Here is a 23,571-nt window from a genome sequence, read left to right as displayed (position 1 = left end):
AAAACCTCTCCATTTTGAACTCCTCTTAACCTTCTTTGTTCTAATGAAAAGAGCCCCAGTTTCTCTAGCCTCCCCTCATAAACAAAAACCTTTCATTCCTAGTAACATAGTGAATATCTTAGCACACTTTCCATGGAATACACATCCTTCCTAAAGTAAGGTGCCCAAAACTGACACACTGTTCTAATTGCAGCCTGACCAATGATCTGAGAGAATTGTCAGATTGATGTACTACCTCAGGTACTGTCCCCCTCACTTTCAAAACTTCTGCCACTTCAAAAACCCACCCCCAACTGCTCTGTCCTTGCAAATTAGCGCCGCATCTCCAACCTCCCTTTCCTCTCCCAAGTTCTTGAACGTATTGTTGACTCCCAAATCAGTACCCAACTTTCGTGCAACTCCATGTATGAGTCTCTCGAATCAGTTTCCCTCCTTGCCACAGCACCAAAATGCCCCAACCCAATCATCAGTGACATCCTTTGTGCTTGTGGCCGTGGTGCATTATCCTCGATCCTCTTGGCAGCCTTTGACACAGTCGATGACACCATCTTCCACGAACACCATTCTTCCATTGTCCAACTCAGTGGGATTGCCCACGCTTAGTTCCACTCTTACCTATTTGATCGTAGCTAGAGCAACTCCAGCAATGGTTTCTCTTCCCATCTCTACACCGTTGCCTCTGGAGTCCCCCAAGGATCTGTCGTTGACCGCTTCCTCACCCAACAGACATAGGTTCAGCTTCCATGTGTACGCTGACAACATCCAGCTCTACCTCTTCACCCGTTTGTGCTGTCAGGCTGCTTGTCTGATATCCAGTTTAGGATGAACCACAATTTCCTCCAGTGAAACATTGGGAAGGCTGAAACAATCAACTTCAATCCAGCCATAAACTCACTATCCTTTTTGCTGTCTCAGGCTAAACTAAACTGTTTCAAGTCTCCGCAACCTATTCAGCCCCTCCTGAGTTTCTGACCCCGCGTCCTCTCCATCACAAAGACTGCTTACTTCCACCTCCATCCCTGCCTCAGCCCATCTGTTGCTGCATCTCTCATCTGTGCCTTTGTTACCTCCAGACTCAACTATTCCAATGTTCTCCTGGTCGGTCTCCCATCCTCCACACTCTAAACTTCAGCTCATCTAAAACTCTGCTGGCTGTATCCTATTCTGCACTATGTACTTCTTACCCATCACTACTGTCCGTGCTGATCTCCCGATCCTCCACTACCTTCAAATTAAAATTCTCAACCTCATGTTTAAATCCCTTCATGGCCTCATTCCCCCATCTCTGTACCTTCCTCCGGCCTTACAACACTCTCTCCCTTTGCCCTACCGTTAGTGGCCATACCTTCAGTAGTCTAGGCCACACGCTGTATAATTTCCCTCTCTAAACACGTCTGCCTCTCCACCTCCTTCTCCTCCTTTAGGACCCTCCTTAAAGCCCAGTTCTTTGAACAAGCTTTTGGGCACCCTTTCTAATATCTCCTCCTTTGGTTCGGTGTCCATTCTTGTCTAATTATACCTCTCCAATGCTCCCTGGGACATTTTTCTATATTAAAGATGTAACAAATGCAAATTTTGATTTTTGATCCTCTTTGCCTTCTACTTCCTATAGGTGTACTCTCTCACATTAGTTCCTTTCTACTGCACCCCTTTAACCTTGACTTTTCAAATGCTCTTGCTTTAAATCTACTTCTGTCTGTGCTGCCCTTTAAGAAAATACCTGAGGTTACTCATCCATTTTAGTTATCTATTCATCTATTTTATTATCTGATAGTTTTTAGCTGCTCCAAAAGCTTTGGAGAATCTAATTCTTTACTTGCTGCAATTCTTGTTTGGCAATAGGATTGCACAAGTTCTCCTGGAGTGGAGATGTCCCATCTCCATAAATAGAACCAAGTTGCCTGGGCTTTAGGGACTAATACGGTCCACAGTGTAGTTTTGACACCAGTGTTGTATTGAAGTGGATGGAACGTTTGAAATGCCTGCAAAATTTATGAAGAGAAATAATTAAAATTTGTAAGTGACTAACTCAGACCAGCATTTCTACTTCCAAGATCTTTGTACCTTTCATTTGATGATTAATAATTAAGCTTCCCCAATGATCCATCTATTGAAGACATACAAGCTAAGAAGGATCCAATGTCAATGCCCAACCTATGCTGAGTTAGCCTGCATAATGGTAAGACTTGTAAAATGGTCTTGGGTTAAAAATTGTAAAATTAGCCAGGGTTCCTATTGCTGCTTGAAGTGCACATATGTGGACATCTGGCAAGCACAAGATTAGGCTGAAGGCCCTCACAATCAAATAATCTGCTGACTATTCCTTCATGGTAACCTGTTAAAGAGTAATGTTTTAGGCAAAAGTGTGAAATGATGAGTTGATGCAGCCAAAAATTGCAGTGTTAGTTTGTTTTTGTTACCTGTTCTCAACAAAGTTATAGGCACAACAATAAGTTTTATGCCTGCTATCCTGCTCAGTTACTTCAAATCCCATTGGAACCCACAAGAATTGAGAAAAACTTTAAACAATCCAAATTAATACTTTTACTAAAATGTCAAATTTCTTCTATGCATATTATTTTATAATGTAAAAGTGGGGGATTTATTTCAAACAAAATGTACTCACTAGGCACTTCATTAAATAAAGCAATGTCATTTGAAGATGCCACTTCTTGTTGTAATGCAGAGTCAGCTAAAGAGATCTATCATTTTGAAAATTACTTTTTTATTATCAAGTAAGATTTTGCTATCAGAACTGAAGGTGTTTTCTTTAAAGTATCATTCTACCAATGCTAATGTTCCAGTGCATTACAAATCCTTCAAACTTTTTGGACAATGCACGTGTTTAACATTTTGAGGAGAAATAGACTAAATTATAAATCTCAAATTATTTTGTTGCAGGTTTTCAAACCGTGATGTCAAGTCAGCAGCAAAGCTATCCGGGATTGGTTAGTGTTCAGCCTCAAAATCAAAATGTTGTGAGTGGCCAACATAGCAGTATGGGCAATCACATGCAAGGCATGATGGTCCAATATCCTTCAATGCAGTCCTATCAGGTATGTCACCTTCAATGGATTTTTACTTGCCTGTCTTGCCATCCAGTTAGAGAATTAGTTTGAAGGGGAAGGTAAGTCTAGACGAGTACTTTTTGTTCAAAGTAGCCCCCCTCGTCCCCACCACCTTTTTTTTTATATATAGAAGAAAGTAAATCTTCACAGAATTTTTTTTTAAAACTCAGTTGAGTTACCGACATGGAGCTTCTCAGACTCCCTATTAGTCTGCTCTAGTAACATCAGTAACTTATCCTGGAGCAGGTCCATTGTAAATAGCAGGGGCTATAACTTCACGACAATCTGAGAGCTTCTCCAGAGTCACTGCACCCCGGAAAACCACATTACAGGCTGGAGAATCTGAGTCCCCATTCCTTCCCCCAAAGTCTGTAGTGTGTTTTCCTGGTGTTGGGATGTTCCAAAGCAATTCGCAATTTACTTTGCAATCAAGTTGCTCAAGATACTCCCTGCAATTGAAGGTTTCTTTTAATTCATTCTCAGTATGTGGGTGTTGCTGGCTCTGCCAGCATTTATTGCCCATCCCTAGTTGAGAAGATGATAGTGAGCCACCTTCTTGAACCGTTGCAGTCCGTGTGGTGAAGGTGCTTCCACAATGCTGTTAGGTGGGGAGTTCCAGTATTTTGGCGATATATACCCAAGCCAGGATGGTATGTGACTTGGAGGGGAACTTGGAGGTGATGGTATTCCTAGGCACCTGCTGCTCTAGTTCTATGCGGTGCTACCGAAGAAGTCTTGGGGAGTTGCTTCATTGCTTCCTGTGGACAGTACACACTGCAGCCAAGGTACGCTGATGGTGGAGGGAGTGGATTTTTAAACCACTGAGTAATAGGGTGCCAATCAAACAGATTGCTTTGTTCTGGATAGTTTCAAGCTTCTTGAGTGTTGGAACTGCACCCATCCAGGCAAGAGTATTTCATTACATTCCTGTCATATGCCTTGTTGGTGGTAGAGAGTCTTTGGGGAGTCAAGAGGTGAGCCACTCAACAGAATACCCAGCCTCTGACCTGCTCTAGTAGCCAATACATTTATGTGGCTGTTCCAGTTTATTTTATGGTCAGTGGTGACCCCCAGGATGTTGATAGTAGGGGAATTGGCAATGCTATTGAATGTCATGGGGTGGTGATTAGGTGCTCTCTTGTTGGAGATGGTAATTGCCTGGCACTTGTCTGGCGCGAATGTTACTTGCCACTTATCATCCCAAGCCTGGATGTTGTCCAGTAGGCTGTTGGCGTACATTTTTAAAAAGTTGAAAATACATTGAATGATTATTTATTGCTACTCTTTAACAATAATTTTTATTTTCAATAAGATCTTGTATTGCTTTTTTAGGTGTAACACGGCCTGCAAAAGTGAGGATTCAAAAGCTACATATTACCTTTCTTTTTACATGTTTAAAATTCAGATATCATTGACTCCAGGCTCCCAGGGAATGGGTCAGCAATCCTATCAACAGCCAATTTTAATCCCAAGTCAGTCAAATCAAGGGCCTTTACCTTCTGCAGGAATGCCAGTCTATTACAGTGTTATCCCACCGACTCAGCAGAATATGAGGTCAGTGTCTTTGGCAAAATGTGTTAAGCTGTTCTCTTGCTGCTCACCTCAGGAAATTGATAATTTTTCATTTATTTTTCTGTTGACTATGAACATCTGACTTTTTAAGTGTTTTACAGTACAGTATATTCTACTTTAACCCGAATCTTCAAGTATTTTAAGAAAAATTCTGTTCAGTTCACTTAAACTTTGCTCATATTTGGAAGGGATGGTGGAGAAACATTGAAGTTCCATTTTGATCAATGGTTATATTTGCTCGAGATCTCTCACTCAATCTTTCTTTCTCTTGTCAATGATCACATACCTAAGTGTACTTTTTCCCGTACCAGAGATAAGTTTAATTAATGTTTATCTGTTTTGTTGGCTAGTAAGAAAATTTTACATTCCCTCTTTCATTCCATTTGCACGTAGAGGGAATATCTTGTTGAAGTTGTACAATTTTATCGAGTTTCCCTTGTAGTTCAAGTTGAAAAAAATCTCGCACTATTCTTTCAATGCCATTTTTGATTATTGCCCACTCAGACCTACAGCTCCTGATTAGTGCTTAAAATTTTTTATTGCATTCTGTGGATCTTTCCCAGTGACACACAAGATCTTTTTTGTTGCTTTCCATCATGATTTTTCCATATAAACTGACAGCTGCTGGAGCTATTTAATTTGGGCAAAAGCCTACTGAGGAATTGGGTTGAAAGCCTCTATACTGAATGAATGAATACCAAATTGAAGTATTATGTCTGCCGGTTCCACTGCCCTCATTATGACTTATTGCGGGTTTATGTGCCAGTGATTCTTTTATGCATGAAGATATAAAAGAGCTAAGTTGCTGCTATTTCTGCCTATTACCCATGCCTGTGATAAAGTGGGGAAGGAGAAATAATTTTGTGTACCAACTTATGAGAGCTTGGATGATGCCTCCATTTGTCCCTCAGGTTTCCCTTTGGAATTGAATTTGGTTCTCAGAAAGGTGTTTCTGAACTTCCAATCACTGTTATTAAAATTTTATGTGATAAAATTCTATTTTATTAGAAATTCCTGTTAGAAGCATGTTATGCTCTGACTATGTCCCACCTCCTCATTTTGACAAATCCAACTTCGTGCAGTGAGATGGTTTCACTACAATGATCTCTGACTATTTGTACAATGGATAGAGTCACTTTTATGTTGCTATTTGTTTAAAAGTTCAGCTTTTTCAATGTAATGCCATGCTTTGGGGTTGCTAATTACTTTCACCAAAATTGAATTCAGAAAAGTTCTTTGTAACAAGTCCTTGCACATTTCTACTGGTGTCTTGTTGTGCTGCATCTTATTTTCACTTTACCCCAGCTATTTTCCGCAGGTATGTCAATCCCAAGATCTCAATTGTTGGCTACAATTCTAAATTCAAGATGCTATCTGTCGGAATATTTCATTTTATTCCTGTTAGAATAAATTTCAGCTGATAGGCATGGTAAAAGGTTAACTTTGACATTGAATATAACACCAACAAAAATTTGATTTGCTTTAGTAATAGCACAGAGTGGAGCTAGCTCTTCTGATCCAGATACGGATAGTTTTATCACATAGTAAGCATTTGTCTCTTTCCAAAGTTCATCAGTAGGTTATCTACAGCCTCCAGGAACAGACCAGATGCAGTTCCCTCGACCATCTTCCCCATGCAATTCTCAACAGCTACCAAGCCAGCAGTGTGCAGGTGAGCAAATGATCTTTTGTATTGCAGAATTCTGCCGCTTTGTTTAATAAATTAAATTCAGTAGAATTGAACGCTTTCACAACATTTCCGTTTCAATCATATAAGAATGATGACTGCCTGTCTTGGACTCGAGTTCCTAGCCCCTGTTAAAATTGGATATTCAAATTTTGGAACCCAAGTTCACAACAAGATGAGGATGATTAACTAGAAAATCTACCATGCCCATAGAATATATCAGAATTCACCTTTATATGTCTAGCATGGTTGTGTGTGTGATTTTTTTTTAATGCATATTTAAATCCCTGTGTGCAATTCTATGGGAGATCAATTGAGATATGTGTGCACGTGTGTGTGTTTTATTGTATTATATTAATAAAATTCACCCTATCACCAACCAAATAACTAAAAAAATTCTGTCACTTGTCTGAACAAACTACAGCACTTAACTCTTGCCAGAGATCATGCAATGAATGGCGATACAAATTTGTATCGCTAACAATTTTTCTAAACCGTATACATGCAAAGATAACATGGTTTTCAGAATGATCATCTTCAGTAGTTCAGCAACTTGGTTTCAAAATTACAACAGTACAGCAGCGGCTGGGTCTAACTTGGTATGCTGTAATCTAGTCAGCACTTCGGACTATCAGCCTTAACTGAGTGCAGCTTAGTATAACATATGTAACTCAGTTTCAGAAGTACAGTTTTGAGGATTACACTACATGTAGTCTCTTGTAGGTGTATAAGCTTATCTCATAGTTGTATGCTCTCTATTTAAGTTTATACCCTCCTTGCCCTGGTTGCATGTTGGGTTGAATCATCTACATAAATGTGTCAGTTGTTCCTGGTTATCAGGTGTCATCTTCTCTTGTTCATCCCATGCATGTACTTGTGCGATTACAGTATATTTCTTGCATCTTGAGAATTTATATTATGGAATTGACTGTTAAGTGCTGCAATACCTCTCTCTGAACTGAGCTTTTCTTCACTTCTTTTCCTTATAACCTTTATCTGAGTCTCTGACTGTACCTATGTGTGACTTGATCCTCAATCTGTCTTCCTTCTCTAACTTTTCTCTAACTAATTTAAGTGTTAAGTCGTGTCTTTTTATATCTGAACATCAAAGCTATCCAAAAACATATTGTTTTTTTCACATTCTCACTTAAAGATTTGGCCTGGCTTTTACAATTAACTTTTAAAAACACTTTTTAGGCCTCGATATGTTATTGATGAGTTTAGAAGTGCTACAAAGCTTGGGGTGCTACTGTTAACATTGCGATTTTAGAGGCCTTTGTCCTTTTACTCTCGCTCTCTTCAGTTTACCTGGCAGATATGAAGCCATTTGTTTTTCACGTTGTCTTTCAGGTCATAAACTGTTACAAACACAGGTAAAGCCAGTGCTTTTGGCTCTTTTATTGCTCTGGCTCCTCTGGCTTGCAGTTTTCAACTCACAGAAACTTGTGTCTTTAAGAATTGCCTCGGATCAAACAAAATGGATTTTTAATCCTGTCCTATCTTGTTAGTTTCACTCCTGTTTTTCCTATGTTGTTCTTAGTTATATTTCACATTTTCTTGGAGCGGTTGCAGTCAAAATTTTCAATATCTTTAGTCGCACTTCAATTAATCTATAAAAGTTTTTGATGTTTTAGAAAGTACAGTTCATTAATCATTCTCTATACGCTGTGAGAATAAAGCATAACATGATTGGTTCTGGGACACTATGCACGTAGCATGCCGTAAAAAAAAAGTTGGGATGAGATTTGAAATGGTGCCACATGTAGTATTCAACTCCTGTGTCGTATAAAGCCAAAGGACTTGCACCATTAAGCCAGTCAAACTCCTCACTATGTAGCCTTTGACCCTCCGTTCACCTTGATACTTCTGCAGCTATCGATGTATTCAATCACACCCTCACCTCTGCCTTTGATGCATTTGTCGCCAGCAAAACCCTTACTCTCTCCCATCCTAGTTGTTGTCTCCACCCCCCACCCCCGGTACAGCCCCCCCTCTTCCCTCCATTAATGGGACGCAGACTTGAACTTTCATCAGAGTTTAGACATTCATCACCAGATCTGGCTTGAGCACATCAAGCACTATCGGGCCCTGCTCTCTTCTGCCAAAACTGCTCACTACTCCAGGAACATCCTGGAAAACAAAGATAACCACCGGCTTCTTTTCTGCACTACCAACCATTTCCTTAAAGCCCTCTCCCCTGCACTTTCCACATCATCTCCAACAACAAGTGCGAGGAGCTTATGGATATGGACCATTTGCCTCTCATATCTCCCCTCATGATCTCGCAGAGCTCATCTTATCCAGGAGACCCACCTCCTGCTCTCTTGATTCTATTCCCACTAAACTGCTGACCACCTAACTTCCCTTCCTGGCCTCGTGCTAGCTGATGTAAATGGTCCCCCCTCCTCAGATACTGTCCCCCTCTTTTTCAAATCTCCCTCTCCTCAAAACACTCACCCTTGACGCTTCTGTCCTTGCAAACTACTGCCCCAGCTCCAACCTCCCTTTTCTGTCCAAAGTCCTTGAACATGTTGTCGCCTCCCAAATCTGTTCCCATCTTTACCGCGACTTCATGTTTGAACTTCTCCAATTAGGTTTCTGCCCCTACCGTAGTACTGAAATGGCCTTGTCACAAATGACACCCTCTGTGACTGTGACCGTGGTGCACTATCCCTCCTCGTCCTTCTGGATCTGTCTGCATCCTTTGACATGGTTGATCACACCATCCTCCCCCACGCCTCTCCTCTGTTATCTATCTGAGTGGACTGCATTTGCCTGGTGCCACTCTTACCCATCCACTCGTAGCCAGAGAATCTCCTGCAATAGCTACTCTTCTCGCCCCCACTTCGTCACCTTGAGTCCCTCAGGGATCTTTCCTTGATCCCTTCCTAGTTCTCATCTGTTTGCTGCCCCTCGGCAACATCATCCGAAGACATGACGTCAGATTCCATGTGTGCGCTGATGCCACCCAGCTCTACCTCGCAACCACCTCTCTCAAATCCTTCACTGCCTCTGTGTTGTCAGACTGCTTGTCCGACATCCAGTCCTTGATGAGCTGCAATTTCCTCCAATTAAATATTGGGAAGACCGAAACTATTGCCTTCGGCCCCAGCTACAAACTCCATTCCCTCACCACCGATTCCATCCCACTCCCTGGCTACTGTCTCGGGCTGAATCAGACTGTTCACAACTTTGCTATCCTATTTGATCCTGACCTAAGCTTGCAATCCCATATCCTCTCCATCACCAAGACCGCCTACTTCCACCTCCGTAATATAGCCAGACTCAGCCTCTGCCTCACCTTATCTGCTGCTGAAATCCTCATTGATGCTTTTGTTACCTCCAATGCTCTCTTCCCCATCCTCAACCCTCCATACACTTGACCTCATCCAAAACTTGGCTACCCATTTGCTCACCCACACCAAGTACAGTTCACCCATCACCTCTGCTTGCTGACCTACATTGGCTCCCAGTCCACCAACACCTCAATTTAAAAATTCTCAATGTTGTATTCGAATCCCTCCATAGCCTCACCCCTTCCTATCTCTAAAACCTCCTCCAGTGCTACAACCCTCCCAGAACTTTAAGTTCCTTCAACTCTGGCCTCTTGTGCATTCCCCCACTCTCTTTGCCGTACTATTGGTGGCTGTGCCTTCAGCTGTCTCGGCCTTAAGCTCTGAAATTCCCTCCTTAAACCTCTCTGCTTCTCATCCCTCTCTTCCTTTAAAACTTACCTTTGTGACCAAGCTTTTAGTCACCTGTCTTAATATCTCCTTTGGCTCAATGTCAATTTTTGTCTGACTATGCTCCTGTGAAGCGCCTTGGGACATTGCCCTATATTAAAGGCATTCTATAAATGCAAGTTATTATTGTTGTAGTTGCCTGCCAACAGTTGCTGATTGGCATAATCAATGCATAAAATACTTGTTGCCAAAACGTGGCACCGCTGTTACCACATTTCTTTTCTGTTGTCCAAATTAACCAGTGAAGAGCATCTGTGCCAAACATGAGGGCAAAACCCAAATAGGCACAAGAAAGACAGCCATTCTAAGTTGGGAATCACCAATCTTAAAGTATCTGGCCTCTCCCACTTAGACATTTCTGGGCATGCACCATTGCCAATTGATGTGAAAAACCAGCCAACACCATTTGGCGACAGGAATTCTACAGCATCAGTGAGTGCCGTGGGCTCCTCTTCAATCTGTATAGAAGTACTACTTAAACCAAAGGTAAAATACAGTTGATCCCTCCAAGGAGGAAACACTGGTCAGCAATACTGAACAACCTGATTTCAACCAGACCAACTGAAGAATAGCAGAATACCTTGCACAAAGGGTTCGATTCCATCAGCAATTCCATTCACGACGCTGCCAATTTGATTAAAACCCATGCTCCCTTCCACAAGGGGGCAGACTAAACTTCCACAACCAAGTGATGTACAAGGAACCACTTGAATTTCCCCATCAGCTTGGAGTGATTCGAACAGGACTTGGAGGAGGAGAAAAAAAGACAGGTTTTGGAGCCAGTTGCATTCAGTACAGGTCAAAACAACCAGGTCCTGTGGCTGTATACAATATGGGAGTAGCAGCACTGCCTATCTGCAACATCGTGACAACATTTTTTGTGTGCATGCTAGGCAGGTGATTTTCCACAGAACCACTCAAGCTAGGCTTTACTCCCATGGTGTCTGGAGGATGCAGATTATTCAAAGAAAGAAAACCCTACAAGGTAGGAAATCAATTAAAATCTGGTGTATGAATGAGTAATTGTTTAGCAAAAATGCTGTGCTCTATTTTGCAAATAGTCTAAATCTATAAAAGAAAAATGTTTTAACTCAAGCCTACTGACGAATTTAGTATTCAGAGTGCTTGACTGTTAGGAAATTTGTATCCAAAATACTACTGGGTTTGAATTAAACAGAAAAGAGTAGAAGAACCACTTAAATTGCTATTTATATATTTTATACATGATTTTTGTTCTCCCTTCTCCATTGATTCTCCTCTTCCCTCATTCTCCTTTGAGGGTTGACTGTTTGCTGGAGTGTTGTCCCATGGGGGCCAATAACTCACTCCAAGTGGCCATTCTTCATGTGTGAGCCTAGTCAGTGAGCATTGGCAGGCTGCTCAACCCAGAGGTGTCACCAAAAGCACTTCGAGTACAGGTGGCTGGATATTGATCAAGATTTAGTAATTTTCCCTTCATTAACCCAGGAGTGCCAATGACAACTGTAGCAATTCTACTACCAAGGCTGAGATTGTCAAACACAGGGATTGAACCTGGAGGATGATCCAACCACAGGCTATTCATTTCTTAGAGATTGTAATATTTAGTGTAATCATGGTTGTTGGTATAAATGTAAGCGTAGTCTAAACAACTGCAACTTTCTAGAAATAGTGGGGAAATATTTTCCCACTGTTTACACAAATAAATGTTTGTGTGTTGGGATGCCTTGCAACATACTACCGGTTGTAGGTGTCGTCAGCTTTATTACTATTGTCAACAACAAAAGTTGCTATGGTTACTGATTTTTTACAAATATTTATACAACTAAAGCCTCAGTTACAGTAGCTGTTATGACGAGTAGAGCTGCTCACTATGCTTGTGAGGAATTCTTGGTGCCAGCTGCCTGCCTAGCAAGGGTTCAAATCGATGCTCGTCAGTTGTCAGTAACCAGCTGGTGGCTGTTTTCCTGGTGGAATGGTAAGCAAGATGTCTTTGGAGTCCAGTTTGCTTCAAGATCGTGGTTACCGTTGGAAGTTCGGAACTAACTTGTCCCTCTGAGTCATCAATGGGAGTTGAAAGGCTAGATCTGTCCCCAAGGCTAAGATCTTTCCCATTTGGCTTCATTCAACCTTGAAAGCCAATGCCTATGGAGAGAGATCATGCATTTCCTGGGCCAGACAGAAATTCTTTTTATCATTGATTTCTCAGTAGCTTAGATTGGAAACTCTGTATTGAAGACCCACCTGGCCCCAAAACGCTATTATGTCTGATCTTAACAAACATCAGTTTCTATTTCCAATTGTGTAACAGTAGTTTGTCAGTTATATTGTAAGGATATGTTACTGTTTTCTAAAATGTATAAAATCTATTAATTAGAACAAAATTAAGTTTTTGATTGGATACTTATCTGTGGTGTGTCAAAGGTTCATATTTTAATTGATTTCCAAAGCACTCCTGCTATTAAAACTTAAACTGAATCCCCAGTTGTGCTTCTCTCTTGCATTTGGTTCTTTCTGTAACATCTTGAAATAATATCACTCGGCACAAAAAGCCACGGTTTCCTTTGTGACAATCCAGTAACGCCACTGCCATATTTGCTTTGCTTTTTTGCAAGGGAAGCTCAGTTAAAAGGGTTAATTGTACAGTACAGATGGTACAATACTGCATTTCAACATGAATCAGAAATCTATTCAGGAACCAGTTTTTATAGCGTAAGAGTTGCTATAAATATGAGTACTACAACAAAAATATTGTGTATATAATGTGTATCATAGTATTTTTTTCAGATCCAAGTACATTAAATTCAAAGAGAGAAATAATTTCAGAGAAAAGTGCAGAGTTGCAGCTTAAAACTTAATGAAGGAAAATATACTGACAGCACACCTCCAAAGTGGAAATATGTTCAATTGAATTGTCTCATAATAACTAAATGTTATAAAGTGAGATTGCTATACACTTTCTCGTGTGTTGCAGCTGTCCCTTGTTTCAAAGTTTTATGCTTTAAGACTGCTGGCTACATGGATCTTGGGAGTGAGCATTTTGTGTAGAGCTCCCCTCATGTTGAGTGCAGCCCATAATCACAGATATATCCGTTTCATCAATGGATCTCTGTGCAGTGTCCATTACCAAGCTCCATCAAAGCAACAGGTGTTTTTGGGAAACAGTTGAATGGAAAGATGGAAACACATTAAGTTTACTTTTTTTTTAAAAAATTGTGTAAGAACCTTTATTTTCTCCTTTCCCTTAATCAAATTTTGACAATTTAGGCACCAAGTATGGGTAAGAGGACAAGTGGCCCAGGCATCTGCTCTTTGGTAACTAGGAAATGCACAGAAGCAGCTCAGTTATGACTCTCTTGCTCTCTACTCCCACACCCTCCCTTTTTGCCCCCTCTTCAGGGGAGATGCCTGGCCTTTGCTTGAGGCCGTCAATTAATGAATGTCATAGAGGTAGGTAACTCAACATGGTGACTGAGCCTGCATGCCTCCAGTACTGCATTTTGGTGCTCCTGTGCTCAAGGCATTATTTAGCCCCAGTTGTCTCTATATGGCACTTAAGGATTATGAATCAGCTCAGTCAACTATACTTCCTGTTTTGTGTTTTTTTCTCACTAATTTTCCTGCCTTCGTGAAGCTGTTGATTTTTTTTGCTGGGATAAGGTTCCATGGGTACGTTCTGGTACCTTGCCCAAATGGCTGCTATTCATATGTTAGAGGTGTGCTCAACTGCAAATATAACACTCGCGCCCCATCCTGTCTCCTCTTGATATTCTTATATGGTCACTTCCAGCAGAGGTCAATGGATAACAATCAGGAGCAGGAATCATGGCTCTTTTTATCTTAATTTTCCCAGTACTTCAGCAGCACTGAGGCGAGTTGTAGCTTCTTTACGGCTCTCCTAGTTAAAATCAGCTCTTGGGGCAGCCCAAATATTTCCCCTATAGATATTTGTAACCCTTTCAGAAAGACCTGTTGAAATATTTTTGGAAAGATTTTTTTCTTAAAAATTTGTTTTATCTGATTAAAAATACTTTTGTAGAAATTGGTGCTGATTGCTTTGTTTTGCAGCTTCTAACTATAAGGGTTCTTGGACATTACCATAATTATTGATACTTAAATTCTCGATCCTGTTTATTAAATCTACAAAGACCCATTCTGGTCTACGTAATTTCACTAACACTACATTAACCATGCAAATTTGTGATGTGAGACTAATAATGCTTTCAGTGGTAGACCCCTAATGCAAGATATGTTTGTGCTTTAAGTTCAACTAACAGCTTCCAGATCATATGCCTAGTTTATTATTTTTGAAATAAAGTAAAATTTACATAAGACTATTAATATAGATAAAAATTATGTAATGTTTTAATTCTCTAGTCTACAATTATCACCAGAATCAGAAGGCACTATTTCCTACACTACAAGCAGCCCGCTTGATTGGCACCCCATCCACCACCCTAAACGTTCACTCCCTTCATCACTGGTGCACCGTGTCTGCAGTGTGTACCATCCACAGGATGCACTGCAGCAACTCGCCAGGGCTTCTTCGACAGCACCTCCCAAACCCGCGACCTCTACCACCTAGAAGGACAAGGGCAGCAGGCACATGGGAACAACACCACCTGCAAGTTACACATCATCCCAACTTGGAAATATACCGCCATTCCTTCATCGTCACTGGGTCAAAGTCCTGGAACTCCCTACCTAACAGCACTGTGGGAGAACCGTCAGCACATGGACTGCAGCGGTTCAAGAAGGCGGCTCACCACTGCCTTCTCAAGGCAATTAGGGATGGGCAATAAATGCTGGCCTTGCCAGCGAAGCCCACATCCCATGAACAAATAAAAAATAAAACGGCAGCCATTGCCACCATCACTATAACCACCACCTAAGTCACAACGGGGCCATACAATTGTGCAATCCAGCATAGCCTCTCCACCTACATCACCTTAAAACACCACCACCAGATTTTCCTATTGTGCAGCCTGTGCAAGGTAACTATCATCCTGTATTAGTAATTTATCTAATCATTTTAATTCCAAAAAAATGAAAAGACATGATTTGTAATGGGTGCTTTATGTTAGTGTACAGAAAAAAATATAATAATGAACAAATAGTACATAATGAGCAAAATTGATACAGGAGATGGTGAGCAAAACCCCAGCATCTCTCTCTCTGGGGAAAAATGTAAAATGGTGAAATCAGATGCACAGCACTTGTACACAAAATGCTTTCTGGTAGTAGTTGGTTGCTATTATTTGGAAGAAGCAAGTATTGAATTCCTTGGGTGCTCTTCAGTAACATTATAAATAATAAAGTGTGAAGGATATTGTTACATGAAGATTAGGAAGTATCCCTTTTAAAATTAAATCAATAATACAGATTTGGCAATCTGTTGAATTTCTTTGAACTTTTGAATATTTCAGTTTTAAACAGTGCTGGTGGCATTTGGCTGGGAGGAGTTTTTGAACATGAACATATAAAGAAGCTCCACTTTCAAGAATGCTGATATTAAGACTTTTTTAAATTGCTCTTTCCATTTTAAAATCTATTATCTGTTATTAAAGAATGATGACTGGTGCACGATTATGTAGTCAGTTACCAATTTGTTCTTTTTAAGCCATATTATTTTACAGTAGAGGACTAATGGGAAAAAGGAGGCATTTACATGAAGGGCGGAGGATTAAACAATCTAATATCTGATCCTCAGTGGTCTCAGGTTGTCTCCAATGACTTCATTTATAAAATGGAAGTATTATGGAATCCTTGCACTGCATTTAGTTGTAGGTAGTTTTGATTCCAACACATTTTCTTGTGTGTGTGTGCGGTAGATTATATATAGTTTTGCTAATGTTATACCCTAATGGAAAATGTTAGAGCATTGAATTAGGAGTCTCATGCACCAGAACCCCTTATTTCTTTCAAACTACTGTGCAGTTAACTGAAAACCCTCCCATTTGTTGAATTACTGCTGCGTTTAGAAATAAATATCTGGTGAATAATTTTACTTCATTTCCTACATTTTAACCAAGAAGCTATAAAATATGGCTGATAAACATTTCAGTGAAGCTTAGTGCAAGCTGGCTCATTTGTGCTTTCCCATGTTACCTGTTTTTTCTCTGGAATGTCATCTACCATGCAAGGTGGACCACAGTGGAGGATGGCAGAATTCACCATGTCAGACTGCAGAAAGGTCAAAGAGGAATCAAGTGCCACGGTCACAGAGGGTATTATCCGTGACTTTGAGCTGGAGGAGTTTTTGTACTGTCAACAGGGCATAAGCTGGACTGAAGGGAGCACACAGATGGGGATAAAGACGTTCAAGGATCTTGGAGATAAAAGGGTTAGGGATTGAGCAGTAGTTGGAGGGGGCAGATGGATCATGGTTAGGTGCATTCGAGGGGTGGTGGTGGAATGAAGATGGAAGTTTGGAAGCAAGTGGGATAATACCTGCACAGAGGAAGCCATTACCAATGTGGCCAAGCATTGGGGCCAGGAAAGAAGGTCAAGGGTTGGGTGGATTGGGAATCGAGGGGATGGAAAGTGGGTCTTCTCAAAGAGTTGAGCTTAGAGAGGGAGGGAGAAATGGGAGAGAAGCTGCAAAGTGATAGGGTTAGGATGAGTGAGGGGTTTTGGAGCTGGTCAGCAGCGGGGCAGACGGGGAGGTGGCATGTGAGGTAGCTGCACTGATGGTGTCAGTCTTTGTGATGGAGAAATTCATGAGCTCCTTTTAGGTACCATATTTTGCTTGGAGAACATCCAGCTTGTAAAAGTCTAGGTTATATCCATGTTTGTGATGCTGTCAAATGTAATGATTTAGTGGGCAGTTACATTTCTTTTATATCTATAATCCTTTTTATTGGTATACAAAGATACTGTTTTTCAATAAGAAACTTTGAAGGATTAAATACTTCTCAAATATCCTGAAAGGCTGCTACAATGTATGTTGCATGCAACACCCAATACCCCACAAAGAAAACTCTTATAGTAATTGCCTAGTGGACTTGAAGCAATTCCCTAAGGAAGGGAAACTTGAGGCCAAGACAACCCGTACTCCTGCTGTGCGCATTTTCACAGAGCCATTTCAGGAGTGGTGTTGGTAGAAACCCAGAATTAGGCTGCCTGCCCATCTTTTGTGCCTGTGAGTGGGGAAGCACAAAAATTGCAAAATGGGAAGGGGCAATTATGTGTTTTGAGATACCCATACAGTGTTTCTTGGTGAAATACATGGTACCTACTGCTGTTGAATTTATACTAAACAACCATTGTATGTTTCTGGCAATGTCTTTTATATAAAATGGGTTGATGTTCCAATATTGCTGCTTGTGTAGTCAGTAATAATATTTGTACAACTTTTTCTCAATCTAACTTTTTCAAGATATTATTAGGATAAGACTAATGATTGGGGAGAGGAGGAAGAGAATACTTCAAACAAAAGTTTATCCCTATTCATATTTCATTAAAAAATTGAGCAACCCATAAATACTGCCATTTTGAGTTTTTACATCACAGAATTACTTCACTGTTGTCAGTTATGGTGGTCTAGGGAGCATCACTGTGGAGAATCCTTATCCAGGTTAGTCTTGATATTTATCTAGGGTGGCAGAACTGGGAAAGTTGGTACTGGCTGATAACACTCTTGTCAATATAACATACTGAGTAATGTCACAATTCAATTTACAAATTTGAATATCCATCTATGATATGTTGCTGTAGGCAGGGTTGAAGTAAAATGCGCACACTCCTGGTCTGGCTGAAAATTGCATTGTGAGGAAAACCAGATCTGTAGATGATGTAATTACAGATGGCTGCATTGACATGAGGTGGCTTTTATATGTTAACCTGTTAGATGCAAACACATTAGTGTTGATCTCATCATAAGCACTTCCTGATAACTATCTACATTATTATCGGGTATTAATTCTGGCTGATCATTACTTATCCTCTTACTTGGCTGAAAACGGGTTATGGGACACCAGCCACATACCTTCAAACATACTGTGATGGATAACTGTATTTGTGTAAAATACCTTTTTGATTTCCTTTGCGTCAGTTCAATCTTCACAATAAAGAAAGGTGAGGAAAGCCTTGAGACATGTTTCCGAAGGGCAGGTCCAGATGCTTCATGTCCAATTGGCAGTACTGGCTGGGGTTTTTAACCAAAAGCTTACTGATTCTGAAGAATGAATGGGATTGGCCACTTGTTATATAACATTCCTGATTCTCCTTTCTATTGAACTCAGGAAATTCTGGAAGCGTGTAATAGATTTTTTTTAATATTAAAAACATGTTGGAAGGTTTACCTGAGGTAAACAGTGTTTTCTGAGGTAAATTCTGCAGCTGTTTATAATTAAAACCAAAAATGGCCATCTACAAACCCTGTGCCCCTTCCTACTTCCTTAGAGATGCAAAATTTTCTGGTTGAAAGTAAAATAAATTTATTAAACAGTTATGTGTGTGTTTATTGTTCCATAGAGGCAGATATCTCAATACCATGTAATAAAAATAGAATTTGACTTATGCAGTTATTATCAGTGGCATTACATGGCACAACACCTCTGTTGTTATAAAACAGGAGATCCACTAGTAATAGATTAAAAAATCTTGCATGTAACGCAAATTTCCTTTAATTGTAACACTTATTTTCTGTCTCTCTTTTCTGTCCTATTTCTTGACTCATTCTTCCCACATGACTGACTCCCAATAAATGTTTTCCAGCTGATTGACTATTTTGCAAGTTTATTAATTAGATTCAGTAATACACTTGTTAGAGAGCAGAAGGGTAGGAGGTAAACCAATGATTACGCAGCCATTATTCCTGATTCCTTGTCTACCATTTTTCCTCAATAATTGAAATTCCACATTTCTAAATAATATTTTAAGCACCATAAAAACATGAAAAATTGCATATTTCACTGCTCAATTAAACTACTTAAATCCTACCTCAGAAACACCCAACTGTTCTTTGTTATTTATAGTAACAAAACCAAAACAAAATGTATTTTTCTCAGCGGAAAGCCCTTCCTCTCTCGATTTTGGTTTCATGCATCGTTAAGAATCTTTCTCTTCAGTCAAGTAAAGACTCCATTATCCCCCCACCGCCCCCCGCAATAACTGCCGGACCTAGGACCCACGTGGTAAATGAAACCCTACATTTTATCCCCCATTGTTACCAAATCTCAGATTCTCCCTTCGCTGTGCTATCAAAGCCCAGCAACCCCCACCACTGTTTCTAAATTCCATATACCAATCTCCAGTCTGCTACATGTCACCAACTATCTTCCCTGCTTTTTAAAAAAAAGTAAGTAAAAATTAAGTGCACAGGTAAAGAAACATATAATAATTATCGAAGCTACTCATTTAAAATTTTCATTGGGGGGAAAAAGATTGAATTATAGAATTCTATATTCAGAACACTGGTTTAAAAAGAAATCTCATACCATGCAATAAAAATTGAATTTGACTAATTCAATCACTGAAAATCAGTGGCTCTGATAATGTATTGCAAGTTACATGACCTTAAAATCACTATCATTATAAAACTGCTTATCCTCCAACTCACCATCAGCACACCACAAAAGATATGCTATGAATTTATTTAAAAAATCACATTTGCAGGTCCACACATTACACTTTATTACAGACGCAAAATAATTTTAAGATAGTGGATGCTTCTGAGTCGTGAGTACATTGCAACAGGAATCATCCATTAGTAAGCAATCAAATTAAGAAATCTGATGACCTCAGGGCGTCCCCATGGATTCCTCTTGTGGAAGCCAGTTTGAAAACCTGTACTTCACAGAGAGAAAAAGTAGCTTTTAGCCGCATATACTCTGCAAAATAACAAGAGCTCATGGGATTATATCAAATTCTAATCCCGGATCTCAATTATATTCCCACTTTTCATTCTTCCTGACTCCCCCGATTGATCTGTGCCAGATAAGTATTTCTACATAAGAAATAGGAGCAGGAGTAGGCCATGCGACCCTTCGAGCCTGCTCCGCCATTCAACAAGATCATAGCTGATCTTCAACCTCAGCTCCACTTTCCCGCCCAATCCCCATATCCCTTGATTCCCTTGGTGTCCAAAAATCTATCGCTCTCAACCTTGAATATACTCGATGACTAAGCATCTATAGCTCTCTGGGGTAGAGAATTCCAAAGATTCACAACCCTCTGAGTAAAGAAATTCCTCCTCATCTCAGTCCTAAATGCCCAACCCCTTATCCTGCGACTATGCCCCCTAGTTCTAGACTCTTCAGCCAGGGGAAACAGCCTCAGCATCTATCCTGTCAAGCCCTCTAAGAATTTTATACATTTCAATGAGATCATCTCTCATTCTTCTAAATTCCAGAAAGTATAGGCCCATTCTACTCAATCTCTCCTCATAGGACAATCCTCACATCCCAGGAATCAATCTAATGAACCTTCATTGCACTGTCTCTAAGGCAAGTATATCCTTCTTTAGATAAGGAGACCAAAACTGTACACAGTACTCCAGGTGTGGTCTCACCAAAGCCCTGTACAATTGTAGCAAGACTTCCTTACTCTTGTACTCCAATCACCTTGCAATTAAGGCCAATATACCATTTGCCTTCCTAATTGCTTGCTGTATCTGCAAGTTAACTTTCTGTGTTTCGTGTACAAGGACACCCAAATCTCTCTGAACGCCAACATTTAATAGTTTCTCACATTTAACAAACATTCTGCTTTTCTATTCTTCCAAAAGTTAACGAGGGGGCATAGATTTAAGGTGAGAGGGGAGAGATACAAAAGGGTCCAGAGGGGCAATTTTTTCACTCAAAGGGTGGTGAGTGTCTGGAACGAGCTGCCAGAGGCAGTAGTAGAGGCGGGTACAATTTTGTCTTTTAAAAAGCATTTGGACAGTTACATGGGTAAGATGGGTATAGAAGGATGTGGGCCAAGTGCAGGCTATTGGGACTAGCTTAGTGGTATAAACTGGGCGACATGGACATGTTGGGCCGAAGGGCCTGTTTCCGTGTTGTAAACTTCTTTGATTCTAAAGTGAATAACCTCACATTTCCCCACATTATACTCCACCCGCCACCTTCTTGCCCACTTACTTAACCTGTTCTATATCCCTTTGCAGACTCTTTGCGTCCTCCTCACAGCTTAGATTCCCACCTAGCTTTGTATCGTCAGCAAACTTGGATACGTTACACTCGGTCCCTTCATCTAGTCATTGATATAGATTGTAAATAGCTGAGGCCCAAGCACTGATCCTTGCGGCACCCCACTGGTTACAGCCTGCTAACCTGAAAATGAGCCGTTTATTCCTATTCTGTGTTTTCTGTCCGTTAACCAATCCTCTATCCATGCTAACATATTACCCCCAACTCCATCAGCCCTTATCTTGTGTAACAACCTTTTATGTAGCACCTTATAGAATGCCGTTTGAAAATCCAAATATACTACATCCACTGGTTCTCCTTTATCTACCCTGCTAGTTACGCTCTCAACAAAACTCTTAGGGAAATTGTGTTTGACAAATTTATTTTCATAAAACCATGTTGACTCTGCCTAATCATATTATGATTTTCTAAGTGCCCTGTTACCATGTCCTTAATAGTAGATTCCAGCATTTTCCAGGTGACTGATGTCAGGCTAACTGGCCTGTAGTTCCCTGTTTTCTCTCTGCCTCCTTTCTTGAATAGCAGTGTTATATTAGCTATCTTCCAATCCACTGGGACCGTTCTAGAATCTAGGGAATTTTGGAAGATCACAACCAATGCATCCATTATCTCTGCAGCCACCTCTCTTAGAACACTAGGATGTAGGCCATCAGGTCCAGGGGATTTGTCAGCTTTTAATCCCATTAATTTCCCCAGTACTTTTTCTTTACCAAATATTTACCTCAAGTTCCTCACTCTCGTTAGACCCTTGGTTCCCCACTATTTCTGGTATGTTTGTGTCTTCTACTGTGAAGACATATACAAAATATTTGATGTCTCTGTAATTTCTTTATTACCCATTATAATTTCTCCCCATTGCCTCCTATTTCTGGTTTTTTTTTATTCGTTCATGGGATGTGGGCGTCGCTGGCGAGGCCGGCATTTATTGCCCATCCCTAATTCCCCTTGAGAAGGTGGTGGTGAGCCGCCGCCTTGAACCGCTGCAGTCTGTGTGGTGAAGGTTCTCCCACAGTGCTGTTAGGGAGGGAGTTCCAGGATTTTGACCCAGCGACAATGAAGGAACGGCAATATATTTCCAAGTCGGGATGGTGTGTGACTTGGAGGGGAACGTGCAGGTGGTGTTGTTCCCATGTACCTGCTGCTCTTGTCCTTCTAGGTGGTAGAGGTTGCGGGTTTGGGCGGTGCTGTCGAAGAAGCCTTGACGAGTTGCTGCAGTGCATCCTGTGGATGGTACACACTGCAGCCACAGTGCGCCGGTGGTGAAGGGAGTGAATGTTTAGGGTGGTGGATGGGGTGCCAATCAAGTGGGCTGCTTTATCTTGGATGGTGTCGAGCTTCTTGAGTGTTGTTGGAGCTGCACTCATCTAAGCAAGTGGAGAGTTTTCCATCACACTCCTGACTTGTGCCTTCTCAATGGTGGAAAGGCTTTGGGGAGTCAGGAGGTGAGTCACTCACCGCAGAATACCCAGCCTCTGACCTGCTCTCGTAGCCACAGTATTTATATGGCTGGTCCAGTTAAGTTTCTGGTCAATGGTGACCCCCAGGATGTTGATGGTGGGGGATTCGGTGATGGTAATGCCGTTGAATGTCAAGGGGAGGTGGTTAGACTCTCTCTTGTTGGAGATGGTCATTGCCTGGCACTTATCTGGCGCGAATGTTACTTGCCACTTATGAGCCCAAGCCTGGATGTTGTCCAGGTCTTGCTGCATGCGGACTCGGACTGCTTCATTATTTGATGGGTTAACTATAGGCTCCCTGCAATGTTCAATTGCATTGTTTTCTGACAATCAATACAATATTTTCTCCAGTACAAGTAATATTTTGGACTATTATTACCTTTTTTCACCTGACTTTACTTGCCAGCAATCCTAGTTGTTGACTTTATACCCGTAAATTGATTTGAGAACGATAAAACCTTCCCGTGGAAATTAATTTTTGTGTTTGGTCTATTAGACTCAATTTTTTGGGATTCAAAAATGCTATTTATGTTTTTTGTTTTGTAAAGCCAAGAAACCCTCCTGAAACTTCCAGGTAATGCCACCAAGGCATCGTATTGTAGCGGCTAGAGAACAATGGAAAATATTTCCAATGTTGCCAGGTCAAACGAGTGATAAAAGTATTTAGATGATTTAAATGTTGTTGTCCTGCTTTGTTTTACAGTTTTTAGAACTGTTTTGATATTTATTGTAAATGGTAAGTTTACTAAAATGTGATTTACTTTGATGCAAGCTGTAACAGATTAATACACACAACTGATAGATTAAGAAATATTTTGTAGAATCTGTCTTATGAAGTGCGTCATCAAGCAGAATATGAAAAACAAGAAAATGTAATAAACCTACTAGTATTTAATCTGAATGTGGTTTTCT

General features: G+C 40.6%; 1 protein-coding gene across 15 annotated transcripts in view; it reads left to right on the top strand.

Annotated features, from left to right (window-relative positions):
• The window catches only part of LOC137323587 (R3H domain-containing protein 1-like), a 119,737-nt gene that overhangs the window by 80,952 nt on the left and 15,214 nt on the right, over nt 1-23,571 (top strand). For 13 of the 15 annotated variants that reach the window (XR_010963401.1, XM_067987231.1, XM_067987232.1 and 10 more), the window contains 3 exons: nt 2,902-3,056; nt 4,474-4,622; nt 6,209-6,312. Coding sequence is in view for 14 of the 15 variants with exons in the window: in XM_067987231.1 (XP_067843332.1) it covers nt 2,902-3,056; nt 4,474-4,622; nt 6,209-6,312 (408 nt within the window). In the remaining variant the exon portion in view is untranslated. Of the gene's footprint in view, nt 1-2,901; nt 3,057-4,473; nt 4,623-6,208; nt 6,313-14,426; nt 16,862-23,571 lie in introns of those variants that run through there. The other 2 variants (XM_067987242.1, XM_067987243.1) reach the window with 2 other exon arrangements.

This window comes from Heptranchias perlo, chromosome 7, assembly GCF_035084215.1.
Source record: "Heptranchias perlo isolate sHepPer1 chromosome 7, sHepPer1.hap1, whole genome shotgun sequence".
In the NCBI taxonomy this organism is placed as follows: Eukaryota; Metazoa; Chordata; class Chondrichthyes; order Hexanchiformes; family Hexanchidae; genus Heptranchias; species Heptranchias perlo.
This window is presented reverse-complemented; position numbering and strand designations above follow the sequence as displayed.